The sequence below is a fragment of the Thermobia domestica genome, chromosome 3 (assembly GCF_964235325.1).
Source record: "Thermobia domestica chromosome 3, izTheDome1.hap1.1, whole genome shotgun sequence".
NCBI classification, from domain to species: Eukaryota; Metazoa; Arthropoda; class Insecta; order Zygentoma; family Lepismatidae; genus Thermobia; species Thermobia domestica.
This window is the reverse complement of record NC_137456.1, coordinates 24,912,411-24,929,423: the sequence shown is the minus strand read 5'-3', so window position 1 is coordinate 24,929,423 and position 17,013 is coordinate 24,912,411. Positions and strand designations below refer to the sequence as shown.

General features: G+C 34.5%; 1 protein-coding gene across 2 annotated transcripts in view; it reads left to right on the top strand.

Annotated features, from left to right (window-relative positions):
- Positions 1-17,013, top strand: part of nonC (serine/threonine-protein kinase Smg1) — a 358,879-nt gene that overhangs the window by 77,240 nt on the left and 264,626 nt on the right. For both annotated transcript variants that reach the window (XM_081750559.1, XM_081750558.1), the window contains exons 22-27: positions 313-499; positions 4,611-4,718; positions 7,085-7,296; positions 9,046-9,214; positions 11,612-11,946; positions 14,527-14,789. In XM_081750559.1, the coding sequence (XP_081606685.1) occupies positions 313-499; positions 4,611-4,718; positions 7,085-7,296; positions 9,046-9,214; positions 11,612-11,946; positions 14,527-14,789 (1,274 nt within the window). The remainder of the gene's footprint in view (positions 1-312; positions 500-4,610; positions 4,719-7,084; positions 7,297-9,045; positions 9,215-11,611; positions 11,947-14,526; positions 14,790-17,013) is intronic.

Below are 17,013 nucleotides of genomic sequence, written 5' to 3'. Positions count from 1 at the left end.
GATGACATTGCACCAGCAGAGGCCTTCAAGGGCTACAGTGCAATTCACACTTTTATATAGTAAATTTTTGCTATATCTTTTGATAACCCTGTAAAGAATTCTGACTATCATGATCAGTGATTAATGCCTGGATGTTATATAGAAAAGTGTTCCGGTTCAGGTTATATTCGATCGATTTTTAGAGTGTACTTACTGCGCTACTGTGCACAAAGTATTTGTATTTTTGATATACGTTATACGCTATATATATATTCCTATGTTTTAGAAAAGTTAAGTAGATCAACTATTTTATTAACTTGCTTGAATCTTTAGGTACGAATATGCTGCAGAGGATTACAAGAAGATTCTAACTCAAGAATGTTCATCGCCGAGACACTCTCCTGTGAATGGAGATAATGAGGGTTCAGTCTCTAGTCCTGTAAGACTCGTCAAAAGTGAGTCTGATGTGAAAATGAAGCCAGAAGTTGACAATTATGTTTTGGGATTCATGGAAGATCAGGTAAATATTTTAGCTTTCAAATGTGTTCTGATTTTATATGCAATTGCCAAATTAAAGGAGAAATTCACGGAAAACGAAATTTACTACCTTATTTAATTCTTCACAGCCGTTACGACAATATGGTATGAATATTTGCGTACCAATGACATGTAAACAATATAGACCTGTATTGTCCATAGTATTCTGAATGTTCAGTGAATCAATACGCTTCGTTTATATTTCACTAACTGTAAGCACCCGTTGTTCCCATACCTTAATTTAGAACCTGAGTAAAAAGAGGGAAATTATTGCTTGTTTATTTATCCTCTGCTGTTATGTAACCCTGCACGCCCATAGTGTACTGCGAGTTGCATACATACAAGGTGTTCTTAGAAACCCGCGAGGAACCAGATATATTTCCACTCCCGAGCCGAAAATGAAAAAAAAAAAAAAAAAAAAGTATTCGTACGCTCTTAGATCTGAAGATCTGGTGTATAAAATTTGGTGACTATAAATGATTGATTCCTTTCTATGTAAAATATGATCATTATTTTATTTATACTAAAGATATATCAAATTATTTATTACTAACTAGCAGCGGTCACCCCGCTTCGCTGCGGTCACCCCGGAACGCAATAAACTTTGTTACTTAGATAATTTTTACTTTTTCGCTTTCAAGTGATATGATAAAAACCATAGAAGATTGCAGTAAATGTTAACATTATATCGCCTGTCATTTATGTTAACCCGCCCCGCTTCGCTGCGGTCACCCCGGAACGCAATAAACTTTGTTACTTAGATAATTTTTACTTTTTCGCTTTCAAGTGATATGATAAAAACCATAGTAGATTGCACTAATGTTAACATTATATCGCCTGTCATTTATGTTAACCCGCCGAGTGACACGGTCATGCGGGTTGCATATAAATACGTTTATTTTTACCTATGATGAACTAACAAAGGATTTGTACGTTATGGACACTTGAATGGTCAATTATCTCAAGACACTGGTAATTAAAAATTAAAGTGATATGATAAAAACCATCTAGGGTCCAAATCCTAATAACCCCCCAAAAATGAAAGAAATTGGTTCAGCCGTATTAGCGTGATGAGGGAACAAAGGATTTGTGCGTTCTCTTTTATATATAAGATTTATTTAGGGAGAAATAAACCATTAGTATGTTGAAGTCGTATCCTTTGCTCCTTTTTCATTTATTGCACTGTTGGTATTCATTTTTGGATCAAAAGATCCAATATATTTCAATCAAAAATTTTCTTGTACGCTTTATGTCTGGAGAACTACATATAATGTAGCCAAACCCAGACTATCGCTTAACTCAGTATGTACTTATTCCGTAGAAAATACGAAAACTTGATTTAGGGGTCGTTCAAAAATTTTGTGGCCCCTGATCCAAGATTCAATGCATTTCATTCAATCCAAGATGTTCTTGTACGCTTTATATTTGGAGAACTACATATAGTATAGCCAAACCAAAACTATCAATTAACTCAGTATGATGTTCTTATTCCTTAAAAAAATATGAAAACTCGATTTAGGATCCGTTCAAAAATTTTGTGCCCTGATCCAGAAACTAATTATTGGCCAAGATCACACGCAATCTTTTGATGCATTTTCTGGATCATTCCTGAAATTCTTGTTATGTCATCTATCATAATCCCTAATTACGACTTCGTTTTGACTTCGAGTTTAAGGTATGAAACAGTAAGAAGAGTCCGAATTCTATAATCAGAGTTTTAATTTAGACACAATTATACATGCATTTGCACATACTATTTATCTTTTTCTCTTCTTTCCTTCTTTTAATGAATTACTTTTGAAAAAAAAATGCACTTATAAAAACTATAGGATGCATATTAAATATACAAAGAAGAAACACTTCTTTACTGTATATCATTTTATGATATTATTATTTCCAGAATGCACGATAAGTTTTATATATATATATATATATATATATAAAATACTTTTCAGAAAATTGATTGACCATTATATTCGGAGGAAAACTAAAATTTGAGAAGAAACCATTTCTAATGTTACTGTCAATGTTCAGATTCACTTTTGTCTCTCTTGCAATCTTCTATATATCAGTATATAATGTCAGTTACGGATGTAACCTTCGTCAGTACATGTTCTTCTTTTAAAATTATTGTGCAATGTTTAGTGCAGGAAAGTTAATAAACAAAAAAGAAGAAAATCTTATTCTTCAACTTCACATAAAAAAAAAAAAAATAAAAGAGTTCCGTACGATAAGTCAATTTGTATCGGGAAAAAAATCTGTCCATTTTGAAGACAAGAAAGTAGAGATGGCTTTTCAGTTAAGGTCTGTTTGGTATTTCAAGCATCATATACAAAGTATTACTTATTAACTCTCGGAAATAGTACAGGGAATTTTCGAAGGAGTGATCTATGTTATTTTTCGAATGTGCACATTAGAAGATAAACTTTTTTTTTTTCATGTTCGTAAGTAGCTAAATACATGCAATATATATATATATATATATATATATATATACAGTGAAACCTCTACTAACGGACACCTCTATAAAGCGGACACCTCCCATAACGGACATATTTTGTAATCCCCAAACACTGTAATAGGAAAAAACATATTGGCAAACCTCTCTCAAGCGGACACTCTAGTACGGACACGGACAGTCTTTCTTGTCTTTTATAGGTATTATTTACCTCCGTATTACGGACACTTTCTCTAGAAACAAGTTGGAAAGTGCAGTAAAAATACACTTTTACTAATTCATACGTTTATCACCAAGGAAGAACATGTGGGTATGACAACATTTTGCCTCCTCAACTGTCTGTTCAGCAACCCAGAGGAGGGGGTCTCTGTTTCACAACACCCTTATATCCTTTGCTTGCATTCCACTTCCACCCAATCTGCTTCAGAAACAAAAGTGATTGACAGTTGCCCGCTGTTTGGAATGACACATCATTCTACTTTCCCGCTGGAATCTCTAACCAAACAGAAGACAAGTTTGGTATTTTTGACCACGGGTACGCATATTGTCTTTAATAAAAAAAAAAAAAAAAAAAAAGTCATTGCTGGACTGCAATTAACTCATAAATTAAAGCAACACCGAAAACGTAGTAAGTAGCGATAAGTGGAAAGTGCAGAGATCTATAACATCTTATTCCCATATTGTGCCTCGAATTGGATGGCGCAAGATAATGCAGGTACAGTAACATTTTGATAATATTCATAAATACGTGATCCATGCAAAAATATATTTTTCTAATTGCATATTAGCTTGTTTATTAATTTACATAAGAAAATATTGAAACCTCTTTAAGACTGACACCTCTCTATAGCGGACAATTTTTGATTCCCCACGGCTGTCCGCTTTAGAGAGGTTTCACTGTATATATATATATATATATATATATATATATATATATATATATATATATATATATATATGAAGTTTCCTTTTTTTTGGGGGGGGAACAGTGGCCCAGTGGTGAAGCGCTTACCTCTGGTGCGTGAGTCCTTGGTTCGATCCCCGGCCAAGTAAGTTTGTGGTGGACAACATCGTGCATCGTCGGTTTTCTCGGGGTACCCAGTTTTCTTCCATTTTCTTATTCCACCAATTCTTCCATCATCATTCACTTGTTTTAATCAAATCGTCTTTCTCACCCTAAAGGCATAATCGTGGGACGTTAAACTCAAAGATTTCATTTCATTTCAGTTTTGAAGCTTCCTTCCTTTTGTCTTGATGAATACAGTTATTTTCGGTCTAAAAACCAGGATAAGCGTGGATTGAATTGAATTGGATTTTGAATTTAGCGTCCCTTTTTCAGGACCGAGGCTATATGAGTCGTGGACCTACAACTTACGTGGGGTCCGAATTACGTGAACTTTCGCCGGGAATCAAACACGGATCTACGGCGTTAAAGATACGTATGGTATCCACGTAGTCAAAAGGGAGCTCTGGGTTAGCGTGGAGATTGGTGGATAGTGTTCACCTGGTTATTAGCCTTAGAACAAGTATTCATACATAAATGTTTTTTTGTTAGAGGAAAGAATCGTACATTTAATCTCTGACGGACAAATATTATTTGTCACTCATAGGATTTTTATTATTATTATTGCTGCAGGTGACTGAATGCTATAAAGCACTGAACAGTTGGGAAGATCTGCAACAATGGAAGGAAAAAGAATCTGAGCTTTGGAGTAATCAAAATGGTGGGATGTCCCAGAAATATGTAAGTAATTTGTTTCAAAACCTTTTGTAAAATATTCTTAAATTTTTTCTAGAATATTCTATGTAAAGGCGTTATTGCAGGTTTTTTTTTTTTTTTAACAATTCCAAATACAAATACAGGTTTTCGTCAATATCATACGGATAATAAGATCGAAATGTGTTGAAATAAACGTGGGAAGTAACTCGCACAGAAAATACATCTGGTGTTCATGAGGGTTTTACCTTAATAGCGTAATTCCTATTTTATTTCTTATTGCTCTCTCACATGGCTGAGACACAATCCATGTGGTCTGAATGGAGAACATCTGCTTCAGGAGTGAGAGACTGGATGGTGTAGTGGTTAACGCATCGACACGGTATACTGGAGATTCCGGATTCGAGTCCCGGTCCAGCCATTCACTTTTAATTCTTTGTGTGTGATTGAATTCGTACCTACAGAGGACCTGGTGTGTAAAAATAAGTTTGAATTTCTTGTTTCCTCTTATTAATCTATATTTACCTTATTTGTGCATTATAATTTTTAATCCTTCCAATATTTCGATTTAAATTACCGCTGAAGCTATTTTACGGAAAACTGTATTAGATGATCGCTTGTTGTTTCATGTATCATATTCCTGTGTTCTTAAAACTACGATTTATCTTTAATTTGTAACTTCTTTAAGAACATTAACAAGTGCTTGTCTTTCTTGTATCCTCTGTTTTTTATCAAAAACAATATGATTAGTAATAACATAACTGTAACAGAAATTCAAACCGAAATATTGGATGGACAAAACTTATTCATAAATAATGAAAATAAAAGTTTCCATTTAATGATATAAATAAATGAAATGGTATCCCGGTGACTGACTGGACCAGGGCAGTATGGTCTACAGTTCGCACCTGTAGAGGATCTGGTGTTCTATATATATATATATATATATGTGGGTTTTTTGGTTTAAACCAGTTTTTTTTTTAAATAATTTGCTCTATGTATTTATATCACATATGGACAGAAATAAGCTTGTTTCGCCTTGGTGTTAGTACGCAAAAAACGGGTTATGCTGGAAGGAGTCACATAAGCTTAAAGGGGAATCCAAACCGCTTCTTGGCTTACATCCAAGAGAAATTGTCCTCCATTTGAACTCGAAACCGGGACTAATTGGCCACAAATGCGATACGTCTGCCGACTCTCTCACAAAGGATTCCTGATAAAAATACGTTGGACTGATCTTTACATATTTGTTAATATAATCGTCAACAGTCATTTCGGAAGGACAAAAAGATAAACAATTGCACCAGTGGAACCATTATACAGAACTGCATATGGACAATTTCGAAGTACTACAGAGTTCAGAAGAACTAATTTAGTCCAAGTCAGTTCACTACGACTTTTATTAGTCCAAGTTAAAGAAATATAACGACTTACTTTACATATCAGTAAGAAAAATGAATAAAGATACGAATTATTTGAGTTCACTTTGGCTCTGACCCATTTATACATAAATAGTTACCAAAGATTCTTGTGATTTCAATAATTGCCTCTCGTGGGGTTTGTATGACCCCCCCCCTCCCAAAAAAGTACGGCATTTCGATGTATTTTATCAATAGTAAACATTATTAAAACTAAATAATGTTTAGAATTTTCCTTTGGTTGCATAACAGTAATAACAAACTATTAAAAAATCACAAAAGAAACATCCATAAAGTTACATAAAAAAAGGTTGCTTTTGTAATATAATCTCTTTGAGTAATGAATGGGGAATTTAGGTCTGAATATAGTACGAATAATATATGGAAGTGAAACGCGATAACCCACAAATGTGTGTTCATCAAGATTTTACAAATAGATACACTTTTACGAACATTTTCGTTTTTTGGTTTAAACCAGCCAACCCTGATATATATATATATATATATATATGAAGCCACAACGGTCATAAGATACTCGGTATATGGGCACAGGATTGTCCAATCATAGCAGGGGTCTGTGGTATAACTCACGTGGTCCGAAATGAGAGCACCGACCTCAAGAGTGAGTGGCTGTTCTGAGAATCGGCCTGGGTGGCGTAATGGTTAATACATGGACACGGTATGCCGGAGGTCCCGGGCTCGAGTCCCAGTCTCGTGACTTTTTCACTCTTTGTGTGTTATAGAATTCGCACTTGTAGAAGATCTGGCGTGTAAAAAAAATAAATAAATAAAAAGGTTGTTTCTTCCTTTCATTAGTATATATTTGATATTTTAGTTTCCTGAATATTTTTTTAAAAATCTATTAAATTTCTTTCCATATCATTTTCAACTACGAGAATTGATAAAGATAAAATTTAGATACTGTTTTCTAATGTCTTCCACACGATTGGGTCCTTAAGTTTTATTTTATTTTAGTTTCAGAACAACGTCAGTCTGAATTTCGTGAAAGCTCTTTGTCAGTTCGAAGAAGAAAACTACGTAACAGCCAAAGACCACCTAAAATGGATTGGGTGCTCTGATCAGGATAAGAACTGGAGCATTTACCGTCTATTAGGACAAACTGATTCTGTGTTAGTGAACGTAGCGGTCTCCTTGGCTGCGGAAGGAGGAAAATTAACAGATTCGAAGTAAGATTACTTTTATATTCTCTTTACATTTTAGTGAAATAATACGAGGGCTATCTACTAAAGTTCTTAAGTTCTACGATAAGTGACTAATTTCTTTGTCCAGTGTGCTTGTAAGTTAAATTATTACAAGAACGCTGGACAAAAAAATTAGTCACTTATCGTAGAACTTAAAAACTTCAGTGGATAAGTTAAGGGTCTCGTCGCTTATTTACTTTTCCACAGATAGAAAGTATAAAGGAAAATTACTTTAGTGTTTTAAGATGTGGAATAATTTTCTTCTAGTATGCAGAAAATACAGTGTTACGAGAAGAAGTCAAAAACTAAAAGTACTTTTGAAAAAGGTACATTTATTCTAGTAGAACATTATTTTTCTACATAATCTCCCTGCACTTCAATGCACTTTTCCCAGCGTTTCACAAGTTTTTTTGATTCCGTCGGAAAAAGTTTTTCGATTGCACCTGTAACCAATTTTACACCGCATCAATGACTTCTGCATCGGTTGCAAATATTCTTGCCCAGAGCGCTTGCTGATGGTCCAAACATATGAAAATCGCTTGGAGCCTGGTCTGGACTGTATGGCGGTGTTCCAGCAATTCGAATCGCAACTCTTTTATTGTTTCGGTCGTCCGTTTGGCACAATGTGTTCGAGCCTTATGTTGCACTGACAGTTCTTTCGGAACCCACCTTGCGCACTCTCCGAAGATTTAGCCTATCGTGTACGATGGAATAAGCTGAACAATGACTGATATGTAAAGTATTGGCGATTTCGTCCACTGTGATTCGTCTGTTGTGTATCACCATACCCTAAAGACTTTCAAATTTTTCTCAGTCGTTAACGTCGCTGCCCTGCCCGATCTTTCCTCGTCACATAAAGAAGTTCTTCCCTGTTTGAAACGCTCTATTCATTCGTAGATCTTGCGTCGCGATAAACATCTGTCACCATACTGCGCTTGCATTCGACGAATAATTTCCGACTAACGCGGTAATAAGAGTAACATGTTGCATAGAAGTGTTGCACACGACACTTATTCAGTGCTGGATACTAGCAGTGTTACCAAACCCTAGTGCGAGAGATTGTCTCTCTACTTTTTGACTACCCTCGTATAAATGTACATGAAGAACAGGAACTTTTTATAAAGCGATATACACGCATTGTCATTAGTAGAGACATACATTTGAAAACGGTTATGACAGGCTTTTAAGTTTATCGATATCGTACATTTTAATTTCTCATGCTCAACAGATAACTTTCAAAGTTTATCTAGAAAGGCATAGTGTAGAAAGAAGAGGCATTTATAACTTTTAAAAAAATCCAACACTTGTATTCGTTTCTGACCAATTTTCAAAGCTTCTGTGTTTTAATGGTATACGAAATGGAAAATTTTCTTATACCAATTGACGAAGACTAAGAAAGGGGAAAGATGAGAAATTTCAGCAGGGGAACGTAGACAAAAATTATGCGGGCTGGAGCGATCTTAGATTGAAATTCCTCCAACTTTTCAAGAAAACAAAACAAAAACAATCAAACAAAAAGAGCATGTCAACTTTTAATACGAACTTCGGTCCCTACCAGTTAATTTTATTGCGTAATTCTTAATGTTGTTATTATTATTATTATTATTATTATTATTATTATTATTATTAGTATTATTATTATTATTAGTATTATTATTATTTCATATTATACGCGTATGTGCTTTATTTTTGGCGTATCTGTTTAAACTTATGTATCTTTTTATTACGTTTCAGCCTTGCCGTGGATAACATTGACAGTTGTCTACAGGTAATTCAGTCCCACCTACAGGAAGGAATGAGAAATACACCTGCTGAATTTGCTCAAGAAGTTCTGGTGCTTCAGTATGCAGCTACTGGCCTACAGAACGTTATACAAGGAAAACCTATGAAACATTTCAGTTTGGTAAGTTTTTACTAAAGTTCAGAGATGTGATGTTTCGTAAAAATATTAATGAAAAAGTATTTAACGACTTTAACGAGAAATTAGTTACAAATTCTCGAAACGTAAGAATAATTACTTTAAAATCAAATTAAACAAAAACACCATAAACCAGTGGTTCCCAAACCTTCCGATAACACAAATCCCTTGTTCATTCAGAAAGTGATCTGCGGACCCCCTTGCAATGCTATCTGAAATTTTACATGGTATTAAAAAAATATAATAAGTAGAATTTTAAAAAAAATACTATTGTTTCAGAGTTGTTCTTACCTTTGCTGGAAAGGAATCAGTTAAAAACTAATGTTGTGTGTGTATGTCAATTTATCTTTTCACAAATAGATTGAATCAAAGCAACGTTCAACGTTCTTATTTCCCTGTTGCTATCTATCTTTCAAGACATTTTTACATTAACCTCACGTAATTTGAGTCAAGAGTTACTCGCAGTGAGGGATCTAGGAATATATTTTGGGAGGGCTTCTTTTTTTTTTTTTTTTTTTTTTTTTAATTATAGAAATGCCAGAATTTTGGGGAGGCTTGATGTTCATAAGCATAGGAATGACTGACATTTACTTATTAAAAAAAAAAATGGAAATTTATGGTAGTGGTGGGAGCTTTCCACCACTTGAAGATGAAATCCATGAAATCTTGAGGCGTCGTGCAGTTAATGTACAACTGCTTTTGAAAAAGTGCCCTAACAAAGAAGGAATTTCTCTCACTTGAAATAGTCCTATATAACTGTTGACGGTTTCAGGGCAGAAATTTAGTAAAGTAGGAAAACATTTAAATTTACTAACGTAGGTATAATTTCTAATTATTTTCTTTTTAGTAACTGAAAAAATACTTCTTGCATAACAGCTGTGAGTTCCATTTTATTACAACTTATTTCAATTTTTAGGCGTCGCGGACCCCCTGGATATGTTCCGCGGACCCTTGGCGTGGGAGACCTGGGTTCAATTCTCGGCGGGAGTTCATGTGGTTCGGATTCCACGTTAATCAGTAGGTCCACGTCTCATATAGCCTTACTGCTGAACGGGACGCTAAACTGAAATCAACTCAACCCACTTTGAGAACTACTGCCATAAACTATATCAAGTTAAAACTTAACTTTATAATCTTATAGCCATTCGTTGCGTGGTTATTGACGAAAGAACTCGTATAGAGAGAAAATATGAAGTATGCTCGAGATCATACATCTAGGAAGATGTGTCTTCAAGCAGAGCCAAATATAAAGCAAGACAGAAATGAGTAACATAATTGCAGATAGCCGCTAATGACTTTTTTTTTTATTTTATTTTATTTTTTTTTTATTTTTTATTTTTTATTTTTTTATTTTATTTTTTTTTTTTTTTACTTTGATACTGTATAGTATAGAAGAGTTGTATACCTTAATTGACCATGTTTTAAGTATTATTATTTAGTAATAATAGAATTTGTAAAATAAAATTTTTTTAAAAAGTGCAGAATTTAAATTTTTAAAGACGTCAGATTTTCGTTCGTAAATAGCTAATGTAGGTTGTATTCGATGTTTTTATTAGCCCACCCGGTTGTGTAGTGGCTGGAGCGCATAAACTTCAGGGTCCGGGGTTCGATTTTTGGTTGGACATCCTTGGAATTTGAACATACTACGATAGTTTGGATTCTGCCTTAAATTATAAGTCTACATTTCATATAGCCTCAATGTTAGAAGGGACGCTAAACTTCAACCAGCCAATCGAGTTTTATTTATTTATTTATTTATTTATGATTGGCAATTTCAAGTACAAATTTGTAATTTATCAGTTACGTAAAGAAGAAACTGATTTTTGCTAGTGTTTCAACAGTGAAATTCTCCAGCTGTTGTAAAGTGTGAAAGAACAAGAAAAATCGTTTAAAAATAATTTAATAAAATGTTAATGCATGTAAAGAATTAATAAGATATGAAGTTCAGAAGCTGAGTGGAATGTTATTCATTACAAAACCTGCTTGCTGTACATTGCAATTCAATGGAATTGTCAAATTCGCTTCATATATTTGTCATAGTATAATTGCAGCGTCTGTAGCTTTTAGTTTTTTGACCTAGTATTATGACAGCATCTTTAACTATTGAAATTACCAGGAGAAAATAGTTCTTTTTATAGAAAAATCCAAACTCTGACCAAAGCAAAAATGTGTCTGTCTGAATGTGTAATGAAGTTAGCTGAACCTGTTGGAGTGGATGTAACAGAAGTTACATTTGTGCTTCGGTCAGATTTTGGATTTTTAGCTAGCCATAGATTAAGTGCAAAGCTAGGATAATTGGTATAGCTCAGTTTTACGAAAAGTTTTATATGTATATTTTATGCATATGTGTATCTTTTTTTCATTTTCTAAAAATTGTTTTAGATGGAAGGAGGCAATGTGGAATCCATGACATCTCCTTTGCTATCACAAGTGTTGTGGTGGGGCAAATTCTTCGGCGAACTCAATAAGGATGACTTGGTGTACCAATGCAATCTAAATAGACTGCGGTTAGAGGTGGCTCGAGTATCACGCAAAGAAGGAAATTTGAATCTTGCTCAGAAGCTTTTAATCAAATATCTGTCAACGGAGAAAATGGTCTCCATTGAGAAAGAAAACAAGTTAGAAGAAGTGGTTCAAAATCTTGATTTAACATCGTCAACTGCAATGTACCCAGAAAAGGCCAAGGCACTAACTGAAGTGTCCAAACTTCTTTATAGGTAATTTCAGAGTATGCACATTTTTCTTTTTACTTTTCTTACTGTTCGTTGTTGTTGTTCGTCTTCTTCTTCTTCTTCTTCATCATCATCATCATTATCATCATCATCATCATCATTATCATCATTATTATTATCATTATTATCATCATCATTATTATCACCATCATTATTATTATCATCATTATTATCATCATTATTATTATTATCATTATTATTATTATTACAGTAGTCTCACAAACTTGACCGAATGTGGATTGAGCGGTTGACGAGGTACCGAAACTGTCGAGTTTTACGTAATAAAGGTTATTTACAATTCATATTTTACAGCAGATATAGGAAGATTCTTCTGTATGAATTTTTGTCTATCCAACAGGGTACAGCCGTAAACCTTATAACTTGTTTAGATGCCGTAGTGTCTACCGAGCCAGGAGAGAAAATAGATTTATGGTTTTTAGTTCCTCCTTTTTCAAATGTAATTCTGATTGGCTGATATCATTCTAATAAGCCAATCAGCGTTCAGAATCAGTCTTAGAGGATTTGTTATATTAAGAGTCAACTCTCTTTATTGTATTGTACTATTCCTGATAAGTCAAGATGTTTAGTTAATTGGTAAAACTGCTACACATTTATTATTTCTAATTAAAATTAGCTTTGTTCAGAGATTTTTATAAATAACATACACAAAATAAGCAGCATTCTTTCACTTCAACCTGGCAAATTCATATTGGAATATTTTGAAGTATATAATATTTAAAGCAATCTTTAATAATAATAATAATAATAATAATAATAATAATAATAATAATAATAATAATAATAATAATAATAATAATAATAATAGAAGAAGAAGAAGAAGAATGTGTGTGTTCTGTTACAAGCTTTCCACATAGAAAAGAGTAACCACCAAATTTTGTACACACAGGTCTGCATCAAATCTAATCGCCTACGAAGCCGTTTCTTCGAATATCTTCTCCGAGGGGGCGGATCCGTAATTTTTTGTGGTTTTGTAAGAACGCCTGGCTTGTACAATCGAAAACAATATTAAATATAGATTGGGTGTATAAGTAGAGACAAGAGTTTTTCGCAGTGCGCGATAAAACTAAATGCGTCAGAAATAAGTAATTTTCAGTTTCTTGATGTTTTATGATATGTGTGTTGTCATTGGTTTCCGTTGAGCGATAGAACTCGAAATCGGCAGTTTTGCGCGAAATTTCTAACAATACGCAAAATTTTAAAAATATGTTTTCATTCATTTAAAAACGCCAGTTTCCCGCTAACAGAACGGTAGAACGTGGGATGAACGGTGCATTTTGGGTGGTTTAAACATGGCTATAGAGAATATGTTGCGTGTGAGTTATCACCATCGCAGCTGAATGGAGAGGAACCATTTCAATTAGCTAGTGAATGACATGGACTGGTGAAAAGTGATATACGTACAACAATGAAGGAGGAAATGTGGAAACATGTAACATGCGTATATTTAATACTTAAATGGAACTTGTGTTATGTGTTTTCAAAAGACAGCAAAACTTTCCTACTCATAGTAAGTTTAGTTACTGATTTTCCTTCAGTTTGGTTAAAAATAATATAATTGTCTATAAGTGAAATTTACAATGTCATGTGAAATATTCAGTGTATTTTGTTTTCAGGTAATTAATGGTTATTTCTGTTGTGGTCTATAAATGAAAGGAACAGTTTTAAAAATGTCAGAAAATATCTTTTCCACAAGAGCTACAAAATGCGAAACTTTATTTGGAAAATATGACAAAACGCAAAATTTTTCAAGTGCGAAAGAGTCGTGCCCGTAGGTATAAGAAATGATAGCTCCTACCTATACCTAATATTGTTTCTGACTGTACACAGGCAGCATTACGTTTTGGGTTGCGGGCTTATGTAACAACAGAGGATAAAGACCCGGGTAATGAAATTATTGTAGAAACTTTCTTCTTTCTCTCTTTTTATCTAGATTTTGAGTTAAGACCGGGGAGCAATAGGTGCTTACTTTTTTCATCCAGGTTCTGGACTAAGACTTGGCATCGACTGGCGTTTCCAGCTAATACGATAATCAACTCAGAAATATTGATTTTTTAGATATTGCTAAACATACGTACGCTAAATCTACAATTTTTGTAATTATTATTATTAGTGATGAAATATCGTTTAATCCCTTTTAACATTATTTGTTTTCTATATGTAGATACATTGTCGTACGCAGGGAGGAGGGAGTTAAGCTATTTTGGAAAAATAAATATGTATTATTATGTTAATATATATTTATATATACAAAAATCACACTTACCCTTAAAGGATATGAAATTCAGTGCTTGAACTCCTTTCCCATGAGGAGACCCGGATTCGATTCCCGGCGAGAGCTCATGTGGTTCGGATTCCACGTTAATCAATAGGTTCACGTCTCATATAGCCTCACTACTGAACGGGACGTTAAACTCAAAATCAACTCAACTCCTCCCCCATGATAAAGTTTTGCATATGCCGCTGTGTAGATACAATTGAGTTCTAATTTTGCTGCTCTTCATGAATTATGATCGGTTGTTTCTAAATTATTATCTTTAATTTCAGTATGGAAAATCATGAGAAAGCTCTTCACATCATGGCGATGTCTGCTTTGAGTGTATCCAAATTGGTAAACCTTTCCGATTTAAGCCCTCATGATCCTATGAGAGAACACGGCGCCAGGTTGTTGTTAACATTAGCTAAGTGGTTGCAGCAAGAAGTGCGATTGATGGAGCCATCAGTTGACGATGAAACTGCAACAGTGAGAAGTGCTTTAGGACAGTTACTGGCTTGGGAAAGATCGTACGATGTCACCTTACCTATTCCAAGTAAGTGCTTTTTAGATACACAACAAGAAGAAAAGTATTAGTTTTGGTAGAAAGGAAACCTTCAAAATCCTTGTTCACATTGTAATGTAGGACGCAAAATTTCCGGTCACCATTGGCGTCTAGAAATTTAGAACTGGCGACCAGTGTTCAGTAGGAATTGTTTCTGCTTAAACACACAGGGCTGCGCAGTATCTGTTTTGCACGAAAATAATTGTCATTGAGTGAGAGAAAACACGGAATGTGAAGTCTTCACAACAGACATGGGAAGTGAGATCTTCACAACATTGTAATTCGCTCCTCCTTTCCCACCATTAGTCGAAATGGTTTGCCTCATGGCGAGATAGTTTTCCCTGCTGTTTGAAGCTAGAACAGCTCGGGAACAGCCCAGTGCCTAAGAATAGATCAACCTAATCACGTCACGATGTCAGTGATAATTAAATAACAAAATAAGTAAATACATAAAATTTAAGAAAATAAGACATTTGCATGAGATACTGTTATCACTGGTCATCTAACTGCTTTCTTTTTTCAGTTAATCAGTCAATAAATAAATGGGGGGGGGCGGTGGCTCAGTGGTAGAGCGTTCACCTCCGGTGCTTGGGGTCTCTGGTTCGATTCCAGTGCGCGCCGTGTGGACTTTGTGGTGGACTTTCTCGGGGTTCTCCCGTTTCCTCCCACTTTCTGCATTCCACCATTTCATTCATTTCTCATCATCACCAAAACTTAAAGATTTAATTTCATTTCAATAAATAAATGAAGATGTAAGGAGGAACGACTTTCATCTGGCCCTAGCCGTGGAATCTCTTTCTTTGTCAAACCAAAGGCCTTGAGGGGAGGGGAGGGGAGGGGGATTTCATAATTTGTACGTGAGAGATACTGGCGACCATCATTTTTGGATCGGCGAGTGCGTCTGACTTTGAAATTTTGTGCCCTGTTGTAAGTAATGATTGGTGTAGGTTCGGAATTTATTATATTGTTTGTTTTTATTAAGAACTAGTTGTGTAACGCATGGAACATATTTTCATAAACAACTTGTCTTTAAAAAGAAAACTGTTTTCGTGTTTAGTGATAAGCTGCAATGTTTCATTCTGTCTTTTACCGAGACCTTCAGCCAGGTTTTGTCAGCATAGCACCGATCTTTCCTTGTTTACATCTGCTTCTTGATTTCCGGGAAACAAAAGCTTCCAATTAGCACAAAAATGTAAACAGTAAAGTTGTAAGAAATCGAAAAGTTGAGAAACTAAACTTGAAAATACTAAAAAATCAACCATTTCTTGAAAATTTTCAATGTAATTATATCTAGAATTGGTGTTGGAACTTATCAATGATTAACCAGCGATGGCTCTAGAGCTCTACAACAGGGAAATTATATAATCCAATTGTTTATCCAAGTTGGCTTTATCCAGATTTAATTTTGAGGTCTGGTGTAATATGTAGACTTCTTCAATGGGATGCTTAAATTCATCTTCATGTTTAGACGATCCTGAAACTGCTAGAGCTGTATCTTTGGAGGCTGATATGTTCTTTTATCCTAATGCTTATATTCCTTCTTGTCATCCCTATATAAATCTGGTTAGTCACAACCACCTTACAATACTCGAATTAAACTTAACCATTTGAGTTATACTTAAAAAGTGCCTTAACATGCAAACTTAACTTCTAGTATTGAATATTCACCTACAAGAATCTGGGGATAGAAGAATAATTAAGTTTTTAATGAAAAATAAGAAAAATCAGTATTTGCTTGATGTAAAGATGGAAATTTGTGATTGAAAGTGAAGCTGCGAAAATGGTGTAGCCAGTAGAACAGTTAAACTTGTGCTAACTGTTGCCAGAAGTTGTTTTATTGGAGATCCTGTTTAATTCCGATTAATGATGTATCATGATGGTTAAAATATCCTGATAAGATAATTAAGTTTATTAGTTTTCAATATATATATATCGTCGGCGTTCAGGCAGAAGTCACTAACTCCAAAAACACGAATGGAGTTAGGTACTTCTTCCAGTACGAGGGCTATATACAAGGTGAAATATACGACGTTCTGATACGTGTTATGAGGCTAGATATAGCAGATGGCATTGTTATGCTAAGGATAACCACACTTAGCATCACAATTTCACCTGCTAAGTCTAGCCTGACAGTGTTACAAGGTCGTGTATTTCACGTTGTGTATCGTTATCGCATTGAAAGAAGTACCTAACTCCATTCGTATGTTTTTGGTGT